The sequence below is a fragment of the Marmota flaviventris genome, chromosome 13 (assembly GCF_047511675.1).
Source record: "Marmota flaviventris isolate mMarFla1 chromosome 13, mMarFla1.hap1, whole genome shotgun sequence".
In the NCBI taxonomy this organism is placed as follows: Eukaryota; Metazoa; Chordata; class Mammalia; order Rodentia; family Sciuridae; genus Marmota; species Marmota flaviventris.
The window spans coordinates 91290343-91304206 of NC_092510.1; the positions used below are offsets into that span (position 1 = coordinate 91290343).

General features: G+C 38.6%; 1 protein-coding gene across 5 annotated transcripts in view; it reads left to right on the forward strand.

Annotated features, from left to right (window-relative positions):
- Window positions 1-13864, forward strand: part of Cntrl (centriolin) — a 90354-nt gene that overhangs the window by 73883 nt on the left and 2607 nt on the right. For all 5 annotated transcript variants that reach the window (XM_027945013.3, XM_071600889.1, XM_071600888.1 and 2 more), the window contains 12 exons: window positions 277-441; window positions 1182-1341; window positions 2411-2526; window positions 2608-2825; window positions 4999-5156; window positions 6337-6410; window positions 7381-7569; window positions 7976-8201; window positions 9817-10022; window positions 10976-11116; window positions 12302-12568; window positions 12745-12807. In XM_027945013.3, the coding sequence (XP_027800814.2) occupies window positions 277-441; window positions 1182-1341; window positions 2411-2526; window positions 2608-2825; window positions 4999-5156; window positions 6337-6410; window positions 7381-7569; window positions 7976-8201; window positions 9817-10022; window positions 10976-11116; window positions 12302-12568; window positions 12745-12807 (1983 nt within the window). The remainder of the gene's footprint in view (window positions 1-276; window positions 442-1181; window positions 1342-2410; window positions 2527-2607; window positions 2826-4998; window positions 5157-6336; window positions 6411-7380; window positions 7570-7975; window positions 8202-9816; window positions 10023-10975; window positions 11117-12301; window positions 12569-12744; window positions 12808-13864) is intronic.

A 13864-nucleotide genomic window follows, 5' to 3' on the forward strand; every position in this document is an offset into this window, starting at 1 on the left:
ATAAGAAAGTTATTTGAAAACCATAACCTGAGGGGTAATCACTATTATCATGTTTCTGTTCTTGTGATCCGAATGATTTTAAATATGAGAGCTCAAGGTCTTCATTAGGTATTCCATGTTCACACCTCCAAGCTTGGCCCTCCTTGTTCTTGGGACTGGGGTTGAAGCTTTTGATTGCCCCCACATTCTTTAGCTGGCCTAAATAAATACTTAATCTCCAGGGTAGCACTGAAGGCTCTGTGGCCTTTGTCAGACTTTGCATTCTTCCCTTTTCAGGTGACAAGTCAGCAGCAGGAGATGGCTATCTTGGACAAGCAGTTAGGGCATAAAAAGGAGGAGCTGCAGCTACTCCAAGAAAGCATGGTCCAGGCAAAAGCTGATCTCCAAGAAGCCCTGAGTCTGGGAGAAACTGAAGTTGCTGAGAAGTGCAGTCACATCAGGGTATGATATTCAGTAGGTTTTCTTAAGAGTCCTAGACAATGCCATTGATTTATTTTGAGGTAGTTTCATTGGTTTTCTCTGAAGAAGATGTAAATTCCTGAAACCTTGCCTCCTCCCTAATGCTATTTGGTGTGTGTTGTGTGTCCAGGCTATGCTATGTCTGTGATGTGAAGTGCACCCATATTGTTGCCTGGATATGGCTAAGGTTCTCCTGTCTCTTGCCTTTCTCATTTCATTTCTTCTCTAGGAATAGCCTTTCTGCCCTGTTACTAGCCAGATCCCACCTGATTCTCATGGCCCGGCTACCTGCTGCCTTCTCAGAAGATACCCTTGACTTTTTGCTCTGGAAGGAGTTTCTTCCTCTCCTGAGTATGGCAACGTTCTTTGTGTTTCCTCGAGCACCTTGACTTTCTAAGAGTGTGCTTGTTTCCGGCCTTACCTCTGCACTAGGGCTGCTTTGCCCCTTGAGGTCAAAGACTATGTTGAAATCAGCCTTTTTTCCTCTACAACGTGTTGCCTTGCATATGGTCAGTGCTGTGTATATATGTAAAGATGTTACTTTCTTCCATTATTCAGAAATATATTAGTGAAAAATATCGTGCTGTTCTTGACATCAAAGGCAAAAATGAGCTTGTTTCTAAGTTAGAAATTCTGTGAAATGAGACAAGAACATAATTGATTTTAGAGGAATTTCAGTTCATATTTTCATAGGGGAGGGTAACTTTTTGTTTTAAACACAGGAAGTAAAATTGCTTCTGGAAGAACTGAGTGTTCAGAAAGGAGAACTGAATGTCCACATTAGTGAAAAAAAAACTCAACTTGCACTTATAAAGCAGGAAATTGAAAAAGAGGAAGAAAATCTTCAGGTAGTTTTAAGGCAAATGACTAAATACAAAACCGGTAAGTTTAAAGAACATATAAAGTTTGGTGTTGGAAATGTCTGTGTTATAGGTTATAGAAAAATACAAATGACCAAATAAGCCTCAATTAAAACTTAACCTTACTACTAATAAGCAAGTAAAGGCAGATTATAAAAGGAATATATTATATTCTGGCATTCAATTTAATATGGTTTATGTAAAAGTGAAATAATTATATTCATGGTTGACCAGCATATACTGACAGAAGGGCAAGTATATGCCTGTGATCCTTTGAAGTGTACACTGGAATACTCTTTCAAGGTTCAAGACTCTTAAAAAAGTCACATCTGTTGGGCCAGCAAGCCCATTTTTATTCATACACAAGTGGCATCTTTTTACATGCTTCACAGTAATGTTTATAATGACAAAAATTTAGAAACAAATAACCAATTTAAAATGATATTTTTGATATTTAATGACATTCAAAAGTGCTCAAGAGAATAGTGAAAAATAAATAAAAACTGAATATGGAGTATAGTCCAGTTTATTTTAGAATGTGTGTGTGTGTGTGTGTATGTGTATGTGTGTGTGTTTTCCTGGAAGGAAATACTACAAAATGCTATTGTAATGATTATCATCTTTGTATGTTGGGATAATGATATATTTTCAGTTTTTTCTTTTAATACTTTTTTGTATTTTTTCAAATTTTCTCCATGAGCAAATATTATTATAATCAGAAAAAATTTAATATTTAAATGTCTATATTTCAAAGGGCAAAACTATAATCATTTCAATCTTTACATAAAGTTTTTCCTATTTTGATTAAGTTTTATTTGTATAAAATGTTTTTAGTTCATTCTATTGTGGGGATATAAATGCTTTTCAAAGTAGTTCTTTGTTAAATATTTTTTTAATGTTTCTAACAAATTAAATAATTAACAATACGTTTAAAAGTTCTTTCTGTTAAATATGTAATTAGCACCATTTATTCAGCTGAACAAAATTTTTTTGATCATCTGTTATTTCTTCCAGTCAGTAGCATTATTTTTTGTTTCATTTTATAAACGTTTCCAAGTTTATATGGGCTATGCTTTGTTTCTGTCCATTAGAACTAAAGAACATTTTGGACATGTTGCAACTTGAAAACAATGAACTACAAGATTTGAAGCTACAGCACGACCAGAAGGTGACTGAGTTAGAGAAGACTCAGGTCGAAGTGCTAGAGGTAATGAACAGAGATGTTGTCCCCTTAGCAAACTGAAGTCTTTCTCTTTTAGGATGTTGAGTCCTCTTTTATCTGATTTAGGAGAAAATGGAGTTAGAGAATTTGCAGCAGGCAGCCCAGCAACAGAAAGAGGAAATAGAGTGGCAGAAACAGCTCCTTGAGAGGAACAAACGGGAAGTAGATCGAATGACTGCTGAGATCCAGGCATTACAGTCATGTGTTGAGTGTTTGAGCAAAGAAAAGGAAGATCTCCAAGAGAAATGTGACAGCTGGGAAAAGAAGTTGTCACAAACCAAAAGGTGAGAGCAAGAACAAATAAGATTTGGGGACTGGGCATATGGCTCAGTATAGAGCACTTGCCTCACATGTACAAGCCCTTGGGTTCAGTCCCTAGTCTTGCAAATAAATAAAATAAAAATAACTGAGAAGGTATTTTAAAAAACAAAATTAGAACTTACAGAAAAGGAAAAAAAATATTCAAACATGGTAGCATAATTCTGCAGTAGTGTTTTTTGGTGAATTTACTTCTAGCTTTTCTTCCCTCCTCAAAAAGACTTTTTAAAATAATCTGTTGTTGTCTTTGAAGTGAAATAACACATGCTGGAAATAAATGGAGAGAAGTACCTAATTCATTGGCTAGGAAGACAATATTGTTAAGATTTAGTTCTCCTCAAATTGCTCTATAAATTCAAAACACTGCAATAAAAAAATCCCAGTAGCCATTCTTGTTTTTTGTAGAAATTGACACATTGGTTCTAAAGTTCAAATAGAAATGCAAAGGATCTAGAATAGAATTTTTGCAATTTTTTAGGCATAACACCAAAACAACTTTGAAAAAGAAACACAAAAGTTTTGGGCTAACACTACCTGATTTCAAGACTTCAGTATAAAACTGTAATAAGCAACACTGTGGTATTGGTATAAAGTAGACAAATATATCATTGGAACAGAATAGAAAGTCAGAGATAAATTCTCACATATATGGACAACTGATTTTGGCCAAGATACAGAAGTATTGTTTCAGTAAAGAAAAGATAATCTCTTTAAAAAATGTTGTTAACCCAATTGGATATCCAAAATTAAAACAATGAAACCTTGACTGGTATGTCACATTGTATACAAAAATTAACTCAAACCCGACCATAAAGAGAAATGCAAAACCTAAATATAAAACCTCTAAAGAGAAAATTTTTTGTGATCTTGGGTTAAGCAAAATGTTCTTAGGTTTGGCAACTAAAAACATGATCCATAAAAAAGTAAATTGTTTTGTTTTGATACTGGGAATTACCAGGGCACTTTACCACTTAGCTACATCCTCAGCCCTTTTTATTTTTTATTTTGAGATAGTCAGGGTCTCAGTAAGTTATGGAGGATCTTGCTAAGATGCTGAGGCTGGCCTCAAATCTGCAAGCCTCCTGCCTCAGCTTCCTGAGTTGCTGAGATTACAGGTGTGCACTGCCAAGCCCAGCTATAAGGACAGTTTTTTAAATGAATACAAGATTTGAACAGACATTTCACTTCAGAATATATATGATGGCAAATAAACGTGATACGATGCTCAGCAACATTGCTCATTAAGGAAATACAAATTAAAACCATAAGGTAATATTCACTACACATTTATCAACATGACCATACCATATGTTATTGAAGTACTTTCATGTACATCTGATGGGAATGTAAAATGCTACGAGTATTTTGGAAAACAGTTTGGCAGTTACTTAAAAATCAGAAGTACACCTACCCAGAGATTCAGTCATTCTGCCCCTAGGTTTTGTTTTGGTTTTCTTCTTGCAGTACTGGGGATTGAACCTAGAGCCTTATGCATGCTACACTCCCAGGTATTTACTCAAGAGAATGAAAGCATATTTCTACACATAGTATGACAAGTGTTCATAGCATCTTTATTTGTAATTGCCTGCATGTCTATAAACTGGCAGATGAGTAAACGAATTGTAGTATGTCTATCGTGGAATACTGTAGGAATGAAGGGTTGATACACAACATGGATGAATGTCAAAGTAATTGTGCTGAGTGAAAGAATCCAGACAAAAGCAAGTTTACACTTTTGGCCTCCCTTGATATGTAGAATACCCCTCAGGCATGTCTATGATATGGAAAAACCGTATGATACATACCATTGTGTTTCCTGCTTTTTCACCTATCACAAGTTAGCAGTACAATTTTGATCATCAGATATTTGGAATTCTGAATATTATCCATTTTTTATCCATGATTTTTATAAAACCTGAATTTAGTCAGTAACTTTCGAGGTTGGGGGGAATCTCCTATTTAGAAACCTGATAAGATTTCATTTAAAAAAAATGAGTTCAACAATCTTGAATTTTAAGATTTATATTTATTCAGACCTTCCATAACTGTACATTGTGAAAAGGTAACACTATTCCTTAGTCATATCTTATGTGTGCTTAACTATTTCGTATTGACCATCTGATTTATTTTGTGTGATAGGGTTTTAGCAACTACAGAAGAAAATAGCAAAATGGAGCAATCAAACTTAGAAAACTTGGAATTGAATGTCATAAAACTACAGCAGGAGGTGAACCAGCTAAACAAAGACAAGCTGTCACTACTTAAGGACGTTTCAGCAGTGCAGCCACAGCTCCACGGTAGGAGGCAGCAGAGCAGGAGAGATGTGATTTTCCCTGTTTGTTAAATTCTTTGTGTGATTTTTCTTATTACAGAAGTCTTCATGCAAATGGGCAAGGAGTTTCTTTCTAAAATTAGATTGTGGTAATGGTTGCCCAACTCTGAATATACTAGAAGCATTTGAATTGTATACTTTAAATAGGACATACATGATATGTAAATTATATCTCAGCTGATCTATTTGTCTAAAAACTCGAATTCATGTTCCTTAGAGAACAATTTTAAAACATAACAAAAAATATGAAAAAAAATATTTTTTATAAAAATAAAAAAAAAGTAACTCCTATTAACAGTTTGGTAAATATTCTTCCAGGTTTTCCCTAGGAGTGTATGTGTGTACTTTAATGCAAATGAAAACATGTCTTTTATTACCAAATCTTTATAATTTTTTAGGAGAAATTGCTATGTCATTCTAGCTAATAATAACTTGTTGAGCATTTATTATGCCCTAGACCTGATGATACATTTTCTCATTTAATCCTCATACATTTTTAGGAGATAGAAACTATTGTTTACCCATTTACAGATGAGGAAACCTAAGCTTAGTGTTCTTGTAATTTGTTCAGTCACATAACTAGTAATTGACAAAGACAGTATAGATATAAATTTAGTTCCTAAATTGTCTTCCTGGAAAGTACTAACTTTACATTTCTACCAGAAATGTAGAAGGTACATATTTTTACGTCATGCATCTCAACATTAAATATTATCTGTAAATTTTTTTCAGTACTTCAGGTTGAATCTCTACCATTGAGCTATGTGCTTAGCCCTTTTTATTTTTTTATTTTTTGAGATAGAGTCTAAGTTAACCCAGTCTGGTCTCAAACTTGTGATCCTCCTGCCTCCACTCCCAAGTTGCTGGAATTACAAGTGTACGCCACTGGTGCAGCTATTTTCTGTAAAGTTTTTAATGTAAGATTTTGAATATGAAAGTCTTTAAAAACCTAGGCTCCTAGCCAAGATATGGGTTGTGTATTTATCCCTGTCTTTTGGCTTTTAATAAGTGAGTGTGACATTGTAATTCATTCTACAGAAATATGTTTGAATTCACTTTTGCTGTACTTTTTTTGGGAAGGTGGTTGATGAAAATCTGTCATGTATACATAACACGTATATTATTTTATTAAAATGTTTCTGTAGAAAAACGAGAAGCAGTGAAGTCACTACAGGAGGAACTAGCTAATGTCCAAAACCATTTGAACCTAGCAAAACAGGTAAGGCTAACAAGTAGAATCTTCTGTTAGTATCCCAAAGGCACGCAGACAATTGGGTAATATAACAAAAAAGTCAAGTAAGCTGGTTTCCATTCACACCAATAGATCATAGGGCCATTTATATAATGCAACCCTCAAATAATATTTTGGTACAGAGCAGTGGTTTTCTAATTTATTTGGGCCCTAGAACTCTTGATTCAAATGAAGTTTTACTCAAAACAAATACGTAGAGTGGTGGCTAGACCAAAGTCGTGCATTTCCTCTGCAGCTCCTCCAGGGCCAAAGGGAACAGGCAAGACTTCCAGATAAAGCTTAGAACTGATTACTTATTGAACAACAGAGCAGGATGTTGGATAGGGGAGATTCTTGAGCCTGTAAATTCTCATCATCTTCCTTAAGGTAACTTAGTGTTGTCCTGTGAGAATAGTGCTAAAATCAGATTTTCAAAGAACTTCAAGCAAATTCTGGGTCTTATTTTCTTCTACATAAATTAGAAGTTAGATTTAACATCTAAATTCTTTTCCTTATACCTTTAATATTGTGCTTCTGAGAAGTATAAAACTTAAAATAGTCTACTTTTAAAAAATCCCACAAAGGTTCTTGTGAATATTATTGTGAGAAATATGCTTTAAAATGCTTAATTTGTGTTCCTTCAAGAGGTATTTAATTTTCTGAACAATGCTGTGAGGTAGCTTGTTGTTTTTTGTTTTCCTCCTACCCACCTCAGTGACAAGGCAGATAAGCTGAGAGGAGCTGAGTATTTTGCTGGTTTTTTGACTCCTTATTTTTTAGGCACTAAAAAAGAGGAAAGCCAGCAATTAGTTTGATTCCTGAATCCTTCTGTAAGTTCGTTGAGATAAAGGCTATGGAAACTATGCTTCTCATTTCATCAAATTTGGTAGATGGTGGATTGGCACTGGCCACTCCTGGAAGCTTTGTGAGTCCTTTCAGTTTGTTCTTCTACCTGCAGGACCTACTTCATACCACCAGTCGTCAGGATTCACTGCTTGGTGAGCAGACCCGGCTGCAGAAGGACATCAATGAGTGGGTAGAGAGGTTCGAGAACTGTCAAAAAGAAGCAGAAGCTAAACAACAACAACTCCAAGCGCTTCAGAGTGAGATCGAAGAAAACAAGCTGAAGCTAGACCAGCAAGAAATGGTACTACACATTCACGATTATACATGAAAGGAGCCTTCTATTACTTGTATGAGCTTTCTCCTGTGACAGAAAGCTGCTGGGAAGCCCCTCCCCGTGGCCTTTGTGTCTCTCTAACGTACAACTAGGTGTGACTTTTACACCAGCTCTATGACTCTGTTGTGATAAATATACATGATGGTCCCTTAAAGTCATAGGACATTGATCCTGTAAAGAATCTTAATGCCACGTGCCCTTTGCTGCTTAATCTCCTCACGCTGCCCAGGTGACTTTCCAGCCCTTGCGTCATCACTTTTGCAAAGGATTTTTCTGGCCTGTGGGCCAGAGTACTGGAATCTGTACTAGGACACTATTATGAGCTATTTTTTATTATGAGTATTTATAATGACTAAGATTTTTCTCCATTAAGATGTTTCAGAGACTCCATAAAGAGAGAGAGAATGAAGAAAGTAAATTAGAAGCCAGTAAAGTAACACTGAAGGAGCAGCAGCACCAGCTGGAAAAAGAATTAATGGACCAGAAAAGCAAACTGAACCAGGTGCTCATGCAGATGTCGGTGGCAGAAGAGCGCGTGAGGACTCTGCAAGAAGAGGAGCGGTGGGGGGAGACCCTGGAGAAGACGCTCTCCCAGACCAGTGTGTACCCTGAAATGAATCAGGGGCAGGGATGGGGCAAGGGCAGGGAAGGTGGAAGGGTAGCTCTGCTGGTTGTCTTGTAAAGTGTGTGAAGGACCCAGGGCCCAGGAAGGGGCAGGAGAAGCAAAGCAGGAGAATGGCACCCCTGGGAGAGATGCAGAGACAGGAGCAGAGACACAAAGGGAACGTGTACCTTGCTGGAGAAGTTTGATCCTAAGACTGCCTCCTTTGTTATCACAAGAAAGTGGAATATTGAGGCAAAGAAGTGTGGAAGACACTCTCAAGTACACTTTGAGCTTTAGGAATAATGATCCGTTTTGCTCAGCCAGTCGAACAATATTAACAATTCTTCTGTCCTCAGTTGACATAGTAAATGGTAAAGAATACAGATATTTGCCTTTGAGTCAGTTTACTCCTGCTTGAACCTTATGTAAATGAAGTTGGTTTGAAAATCCAGGACACATGGTCATCAATAAATAATTTTTATCTTTCTTAGGCCACAGGGTTTAATAGTGCTCAGAAAATGTTATGGTTCTGGTGCCTGAAAGGATTGTCACTCATTTTCCCCTAGCAACTTACGATACACCCAGACCCAGTCATTTCATAATGAAAATGAGACTAAACAAATATGCTGAATTCTGACTGTAGCAGAGGTGTTGAAAAGTGAAGTCTGGGTAGGGTGCTACTCTAAATAGGGTGATAAGAAAAATCTTTTTTTTTTAAATATTACTCTTATTTGTAAGCATTTTTATTTGTAAGCTTACTCTGTCCCCAATATTTGCATATGTGATTCTAGCAGAATACAAGGCAGTGTGCTCCTCACAGTGTGCTCCTCATCTGTAACACGGGGCTCAGGCCACTGTAAGAACCAGCTCCAAATCCTGTGCCTTTTCTACTGCACCACCTCCTGTGTAGGAGGAAGTACTGATGTGCTTCCCTTTAATCAAATCAAAGTCCACAAGCCAGGCGCAGTCAAGCACTCCTATTCTCCAAGCTACTTGGAGGCTGAGGTAGGAGGATAGAAAGTTTGAGGTCAACCTCAGTAACTTAGACCCTGTCTCAAAAAAAAAAAAAAAAAAGGTTGGGGGGGACTGGGATGTAGCTCAAGGGTAAAACACCCATAGGTTCAATCCCCAGTACCAAATCAAGTTGTTTTTTTTTTTAAATAACTTTATTTGTTTATTCTTTTTATTTTTTATGTGGTGCTGAGGATCGAACCCAGGGCCTCACACATGCTAGGCAAGCACTCTACCACTGAGCCACAATCCCACCCCAAATCAAGTTTTATTAAAAAAAAAAAAAAAAAAAAAAAATCAGCAGTCTGTTGCATGTTTCCTGCACCTCAGTATGGGACTGTATTTATTCTCATTTGTCTCGGAGACTCAAAGGAAGGATAGTTTTTATCACTTTGGGATCAGGCCTCCAAGAACCAGTTACTTCAGGATGTGCCTTACCTGGATCTTTCCTGGTCTTTGGAGTGGTCGGGGCAAACTGGTGAGGTATGGTAATGGAGGGAAGCTCCAAGTGGACAGCCTGTCACCTTGTGAGGAAAGGAAAGTTCTGCCTGCAGCTGCCTCAGGGCCTCCTGCTGAACTTTGTAAAATGCTTATTTCAGAGCTGCAGCTTTCAGAACGGGAGCAGCAATTAATGGAAAAGTCGAATGAGCTACGGGCTCTACAGAAAGAGACAGATGCTATGAGGGCAGACTTCAGTCTCTTGCGGAACCAGTTTTTAACAGAGAGAAAGAAAGCTGAGAAGCAGGTGGCCAGCCTGAAGGATGCACTCCAGGTCCAGCGGAGCCAGCTGGAGAAAAACCTCCTTGTGAGTAGCTGCTGCCCTGGCAGTGTATGAGGTTATGATGCAGTTAAGCCCTCAGCCTGCAGCACCAGTGCAGAGAACGTTAATAGCCCACCAACCACCCCCTACCCAGCTACGGGTATTGCTGTGTTCATGGAGATTGACTCTTGAAGCTCGTGGTAAGTTTTGCCTGAGACTCCACTGCTGCCCCAGAGTAGCTTTGGCTGCTGGCTGGAGAGCATCCCATGAACTAGTGTCAGCACAAAGTTGAGACAGCTTCTGCTGTGGCCCACTGTGGGGGATGAGGGCGTTGGAGAGGGCTTGGAAGACATTTGTACCCAGCTGCAGTCATTGCTTAAAAATTATTCTCATCCTGGCCTTTTCAGTCAGCATTAACATTAATCATTATCCTAAACCAGGAAGCTCAATCTACTATGCTTTTATCCCTGAAATAAATTCAGGTGGTGATAATCAAATAGTTTGGAGCCATTTGTGATAGGTGGGGGCAGGTGAACTCAGTGGTTTCACACATAATCCTCTGGTTGGATTGAGGGAGCCCTGTTATATGAAAGGAACTTCTAAACGGTATGTGTTTCCAGAGGGTGATATTCTTACAACTATCGATAGACAAGGTAACTGTAAAGATAGAATATAGATGTTTAAAATTTAATACTCCCAGTAACACTGATGATTGGTACTGTTGTTCCCATTTTACAGACAATTAATGGAGACTCAGAGAAAGTAACTTATCAAAGATGCAGCAGATCTGGGGTTCAGACTTTGGTGTAATAGATTGACATATGTGTACTCCCAGCTATACTCTGCCTACCCCAAAGAAGTAAATAGACTTATCCCCATTTTACAGCCTGAGAAGCTGAGGCCAGGAGGAGATGAAGTTATAGAGCTAGTGAGTATATGAGCCAATAGCAGCAACACCGCCATGTTTGGACCACAGAGTCATTTTCCTCCTGTTCTAGGAGCAAAAACAGGAGAAGAGTTGCATGCAGAAGGAGATGGCGACGATGGAGCTGGTAGCCCAGGACAACCACGAGAGGGCCCGGCGCCTGATGAAGGAGCTCACCCAAATGCAGCAGGAATACCTGGAGCTCAAGAAACAGGTGTGTGACCAGGACCTTCTGCTGGCCAGCCTGGGCAGGAGGGGTCAGTAAACACTCCTTGCCCTCAGGACTCCAATAGGTTGTAACAGATTTGGTATCTTTTAAGAGGATTATTTCTTTATGGAAATCATGAAAGGCTGGTTATAAGAAGATTCTGTAAAAACAGATTTGACTTAAAATTTTGAAATGTAACTCCCCAAGGGAAAAAAGTATTTGTTAAAAATGTGCTTTTAAAACTCTCTTAAAGGGGCTGGGTTGTGGCTCAGGGGTAGAGTGCTTGCTGGGTGTGAGGCATTGGGCTCAATCCTCAGCACCACAGAAAAATAAATAAATAAAGCTATTTTGTCCATCTACAACTAAAAAAAAAAATAGATTCTCAGCACATCTGTAATCCCAGAAGCTGAGGCAGGAAGATCACAAGTTCAAAGCCATCCTCAGCAAAAGCAAGGCACTATGCAACTCAGTGAAACCCTGTCTCTAAATAAAATGCAAAATAGGGCTAGGGATATGGCTCAGTAGTCGAGTGCCCTTGAGTTCAATCCCTGGTCCCCCCTGCCAAACACAGACAAAAAATCTCTTAAAGCTGGATGCACACCTATAATCTTGTAATCTGAGCTACTTAGGAGGCTGAGGCTGGAAGCTTACAAGTTTGAGGCCAGCCTGAACAACTGAGATGTCTCAAAGTAAAAAATAAAAAGGGCTGGGAATGTAGTTCAGTGGTAGCGCATCCATGGGTTCAACCCTCAGTACTTAAAAAAACAAACAAACAAGAAAAAAACCTAATACTAAAATTCTCCAAGCTTTTTATGTTAGTTATTGAAAGGGAAAAAATGGTAATTCTTTAACATAAAACTTTATCATGGCCCAAAGAAATACGTTAAAATGTTAGTTTTTATGCCAGAAACAAGTCTAGTAACATAATCCCCAAACAAGAAAAAATGATCCAGGGGAAAACTTTGATAACATGTAACCAGGTGGAAAGCACAAAACCAGTTCATGCTTGGAGTTGTCAGCCTGGGCAACACGGGAGACCCATCTCAAACACACACATCTTTAAGTTGAACCATCATAAGACAGGGATTGTCTGCAGTTGATATCTACAGATCTTTATAAATACTAGACGCATTCAATAGCTGACCTCTAAGTAAGTCCCAAACCTTACTCAGTATATTTAACTCTGTTTAGATGGCAAACCAAAAAGATCTGGAGAGAAGACAAATAGAAATCAGTGATGCAATGAGGACACTTAAGTCTGAGGTTAAAGACGAAATAAGAACCAGTTTGAAGAATCTCAACCAGTTTCTTCCAGAACTACCAGAAGATATAACAGCTATTTTGGAAAGAAATGGAAACCTAGAAGGAGAGTTGGAAAGCTTAAAAGAGAACTTTCCATTCACTGTGAATAAGAGACCATTTGAAGAAAAACCAAATTTTTCCCAAGTTCACATAACGGTAAGAGTGTATCCTGCTATTCCCTCAGCTTCATAGAAGGATAGTTTGTTTCCACCTTCTCCATCCTCCAGTTAAGCTAAAAACAGGTTTGGAGGTGCGGGGGTAGGAAAGGCTGGTTGTCTCCCACCCATGATACTGGGTGACTCATGGATGTCTCCCTTTTCCTTTTGCAAAAGGATGAGCACTGGCGTGGGGAGGCACTCCGAGAGAGACTGCGGCACCGTGAAGATCGACTCAAGGTTACCCTTTTAAAAAAAAATAAGAACCAGTCTGGAGGTGTGGCTCAGTGGTAGAGCACTTGCCTAGGATACACAAGGCCCTGGGCTCACCCCCAGCATCACAAAACAAAACAAAATGGTTTGAGATACTTGGCACTTTGGGGAAAATGGGGGAAATTTCTCATTCACAAGCTGCTCTCACATCCACTATTTTGCAGCACTGAGAAGTTTATAGATGACATGGTTGAAGTTCAGAGAAGTAGATGTCACACAACAATGAATGACAGTCAGTGTTCAAGATTCTAGGGCTGGGGTGTAGCTAGTGATGAAACACTTACTTGCCTAGCAATAACCAAAATTCTGGGCTTGATCTCTAACACCCCACAAAACATGAATTCTGGTGTTAAGTCTAGTGTTCTTTAACTACATAACGCTGCTTTACTTCATCTAGAATTGACAGAAACTAAGTATTTGGAAGAGGAAATGGAGACATAGTGATGAACTGTAAGAACACCATAAGCCAGTGATTTGGGGAAACATTGAGAACACTGGAAAAGTAGGGTTGAGTGTCAGATAAGGAATTGTTTGACTCAGAATACATTGCTTTGGAGGCCCTGCGAGACATGCAGTTAAAGTCTATTAGTGGAGTCTAGAATTTAGTGTCCAGTGTTAACCTAAAGATTTGGGGGTTAAGTGTATGGGTGGAGTTGAAATGAGAGGGAGGTAGAATGAAAAGACAGGACTCACCTTTAGGGAATGGCTGCCCTACACAGCTGGCCTGCGAGGGAACAGTACTGCAGCATTGAGAGGAGCCCTGTGACTTCCAGTGACTTTCTCCCACCACACATGGCTGCTTTAATTTTAGTCAGTTATATAATTAAATCAAGTTAAAAATTCAATTCTTCAGTTGCTACATTTCAAGTGCTTAGTAGCCATGTGTGTCTAGTGGCTGCTCTAGATAGATACAACCAGAGATAGAACATTCCATCACTGCAGAAAGTGTGTGTGGAGGGTGCTGCTTCAGACTGAATCACTTCAAGATTAAAGCATAAGGAAAGGTCAAGAGGCACTGTGAATT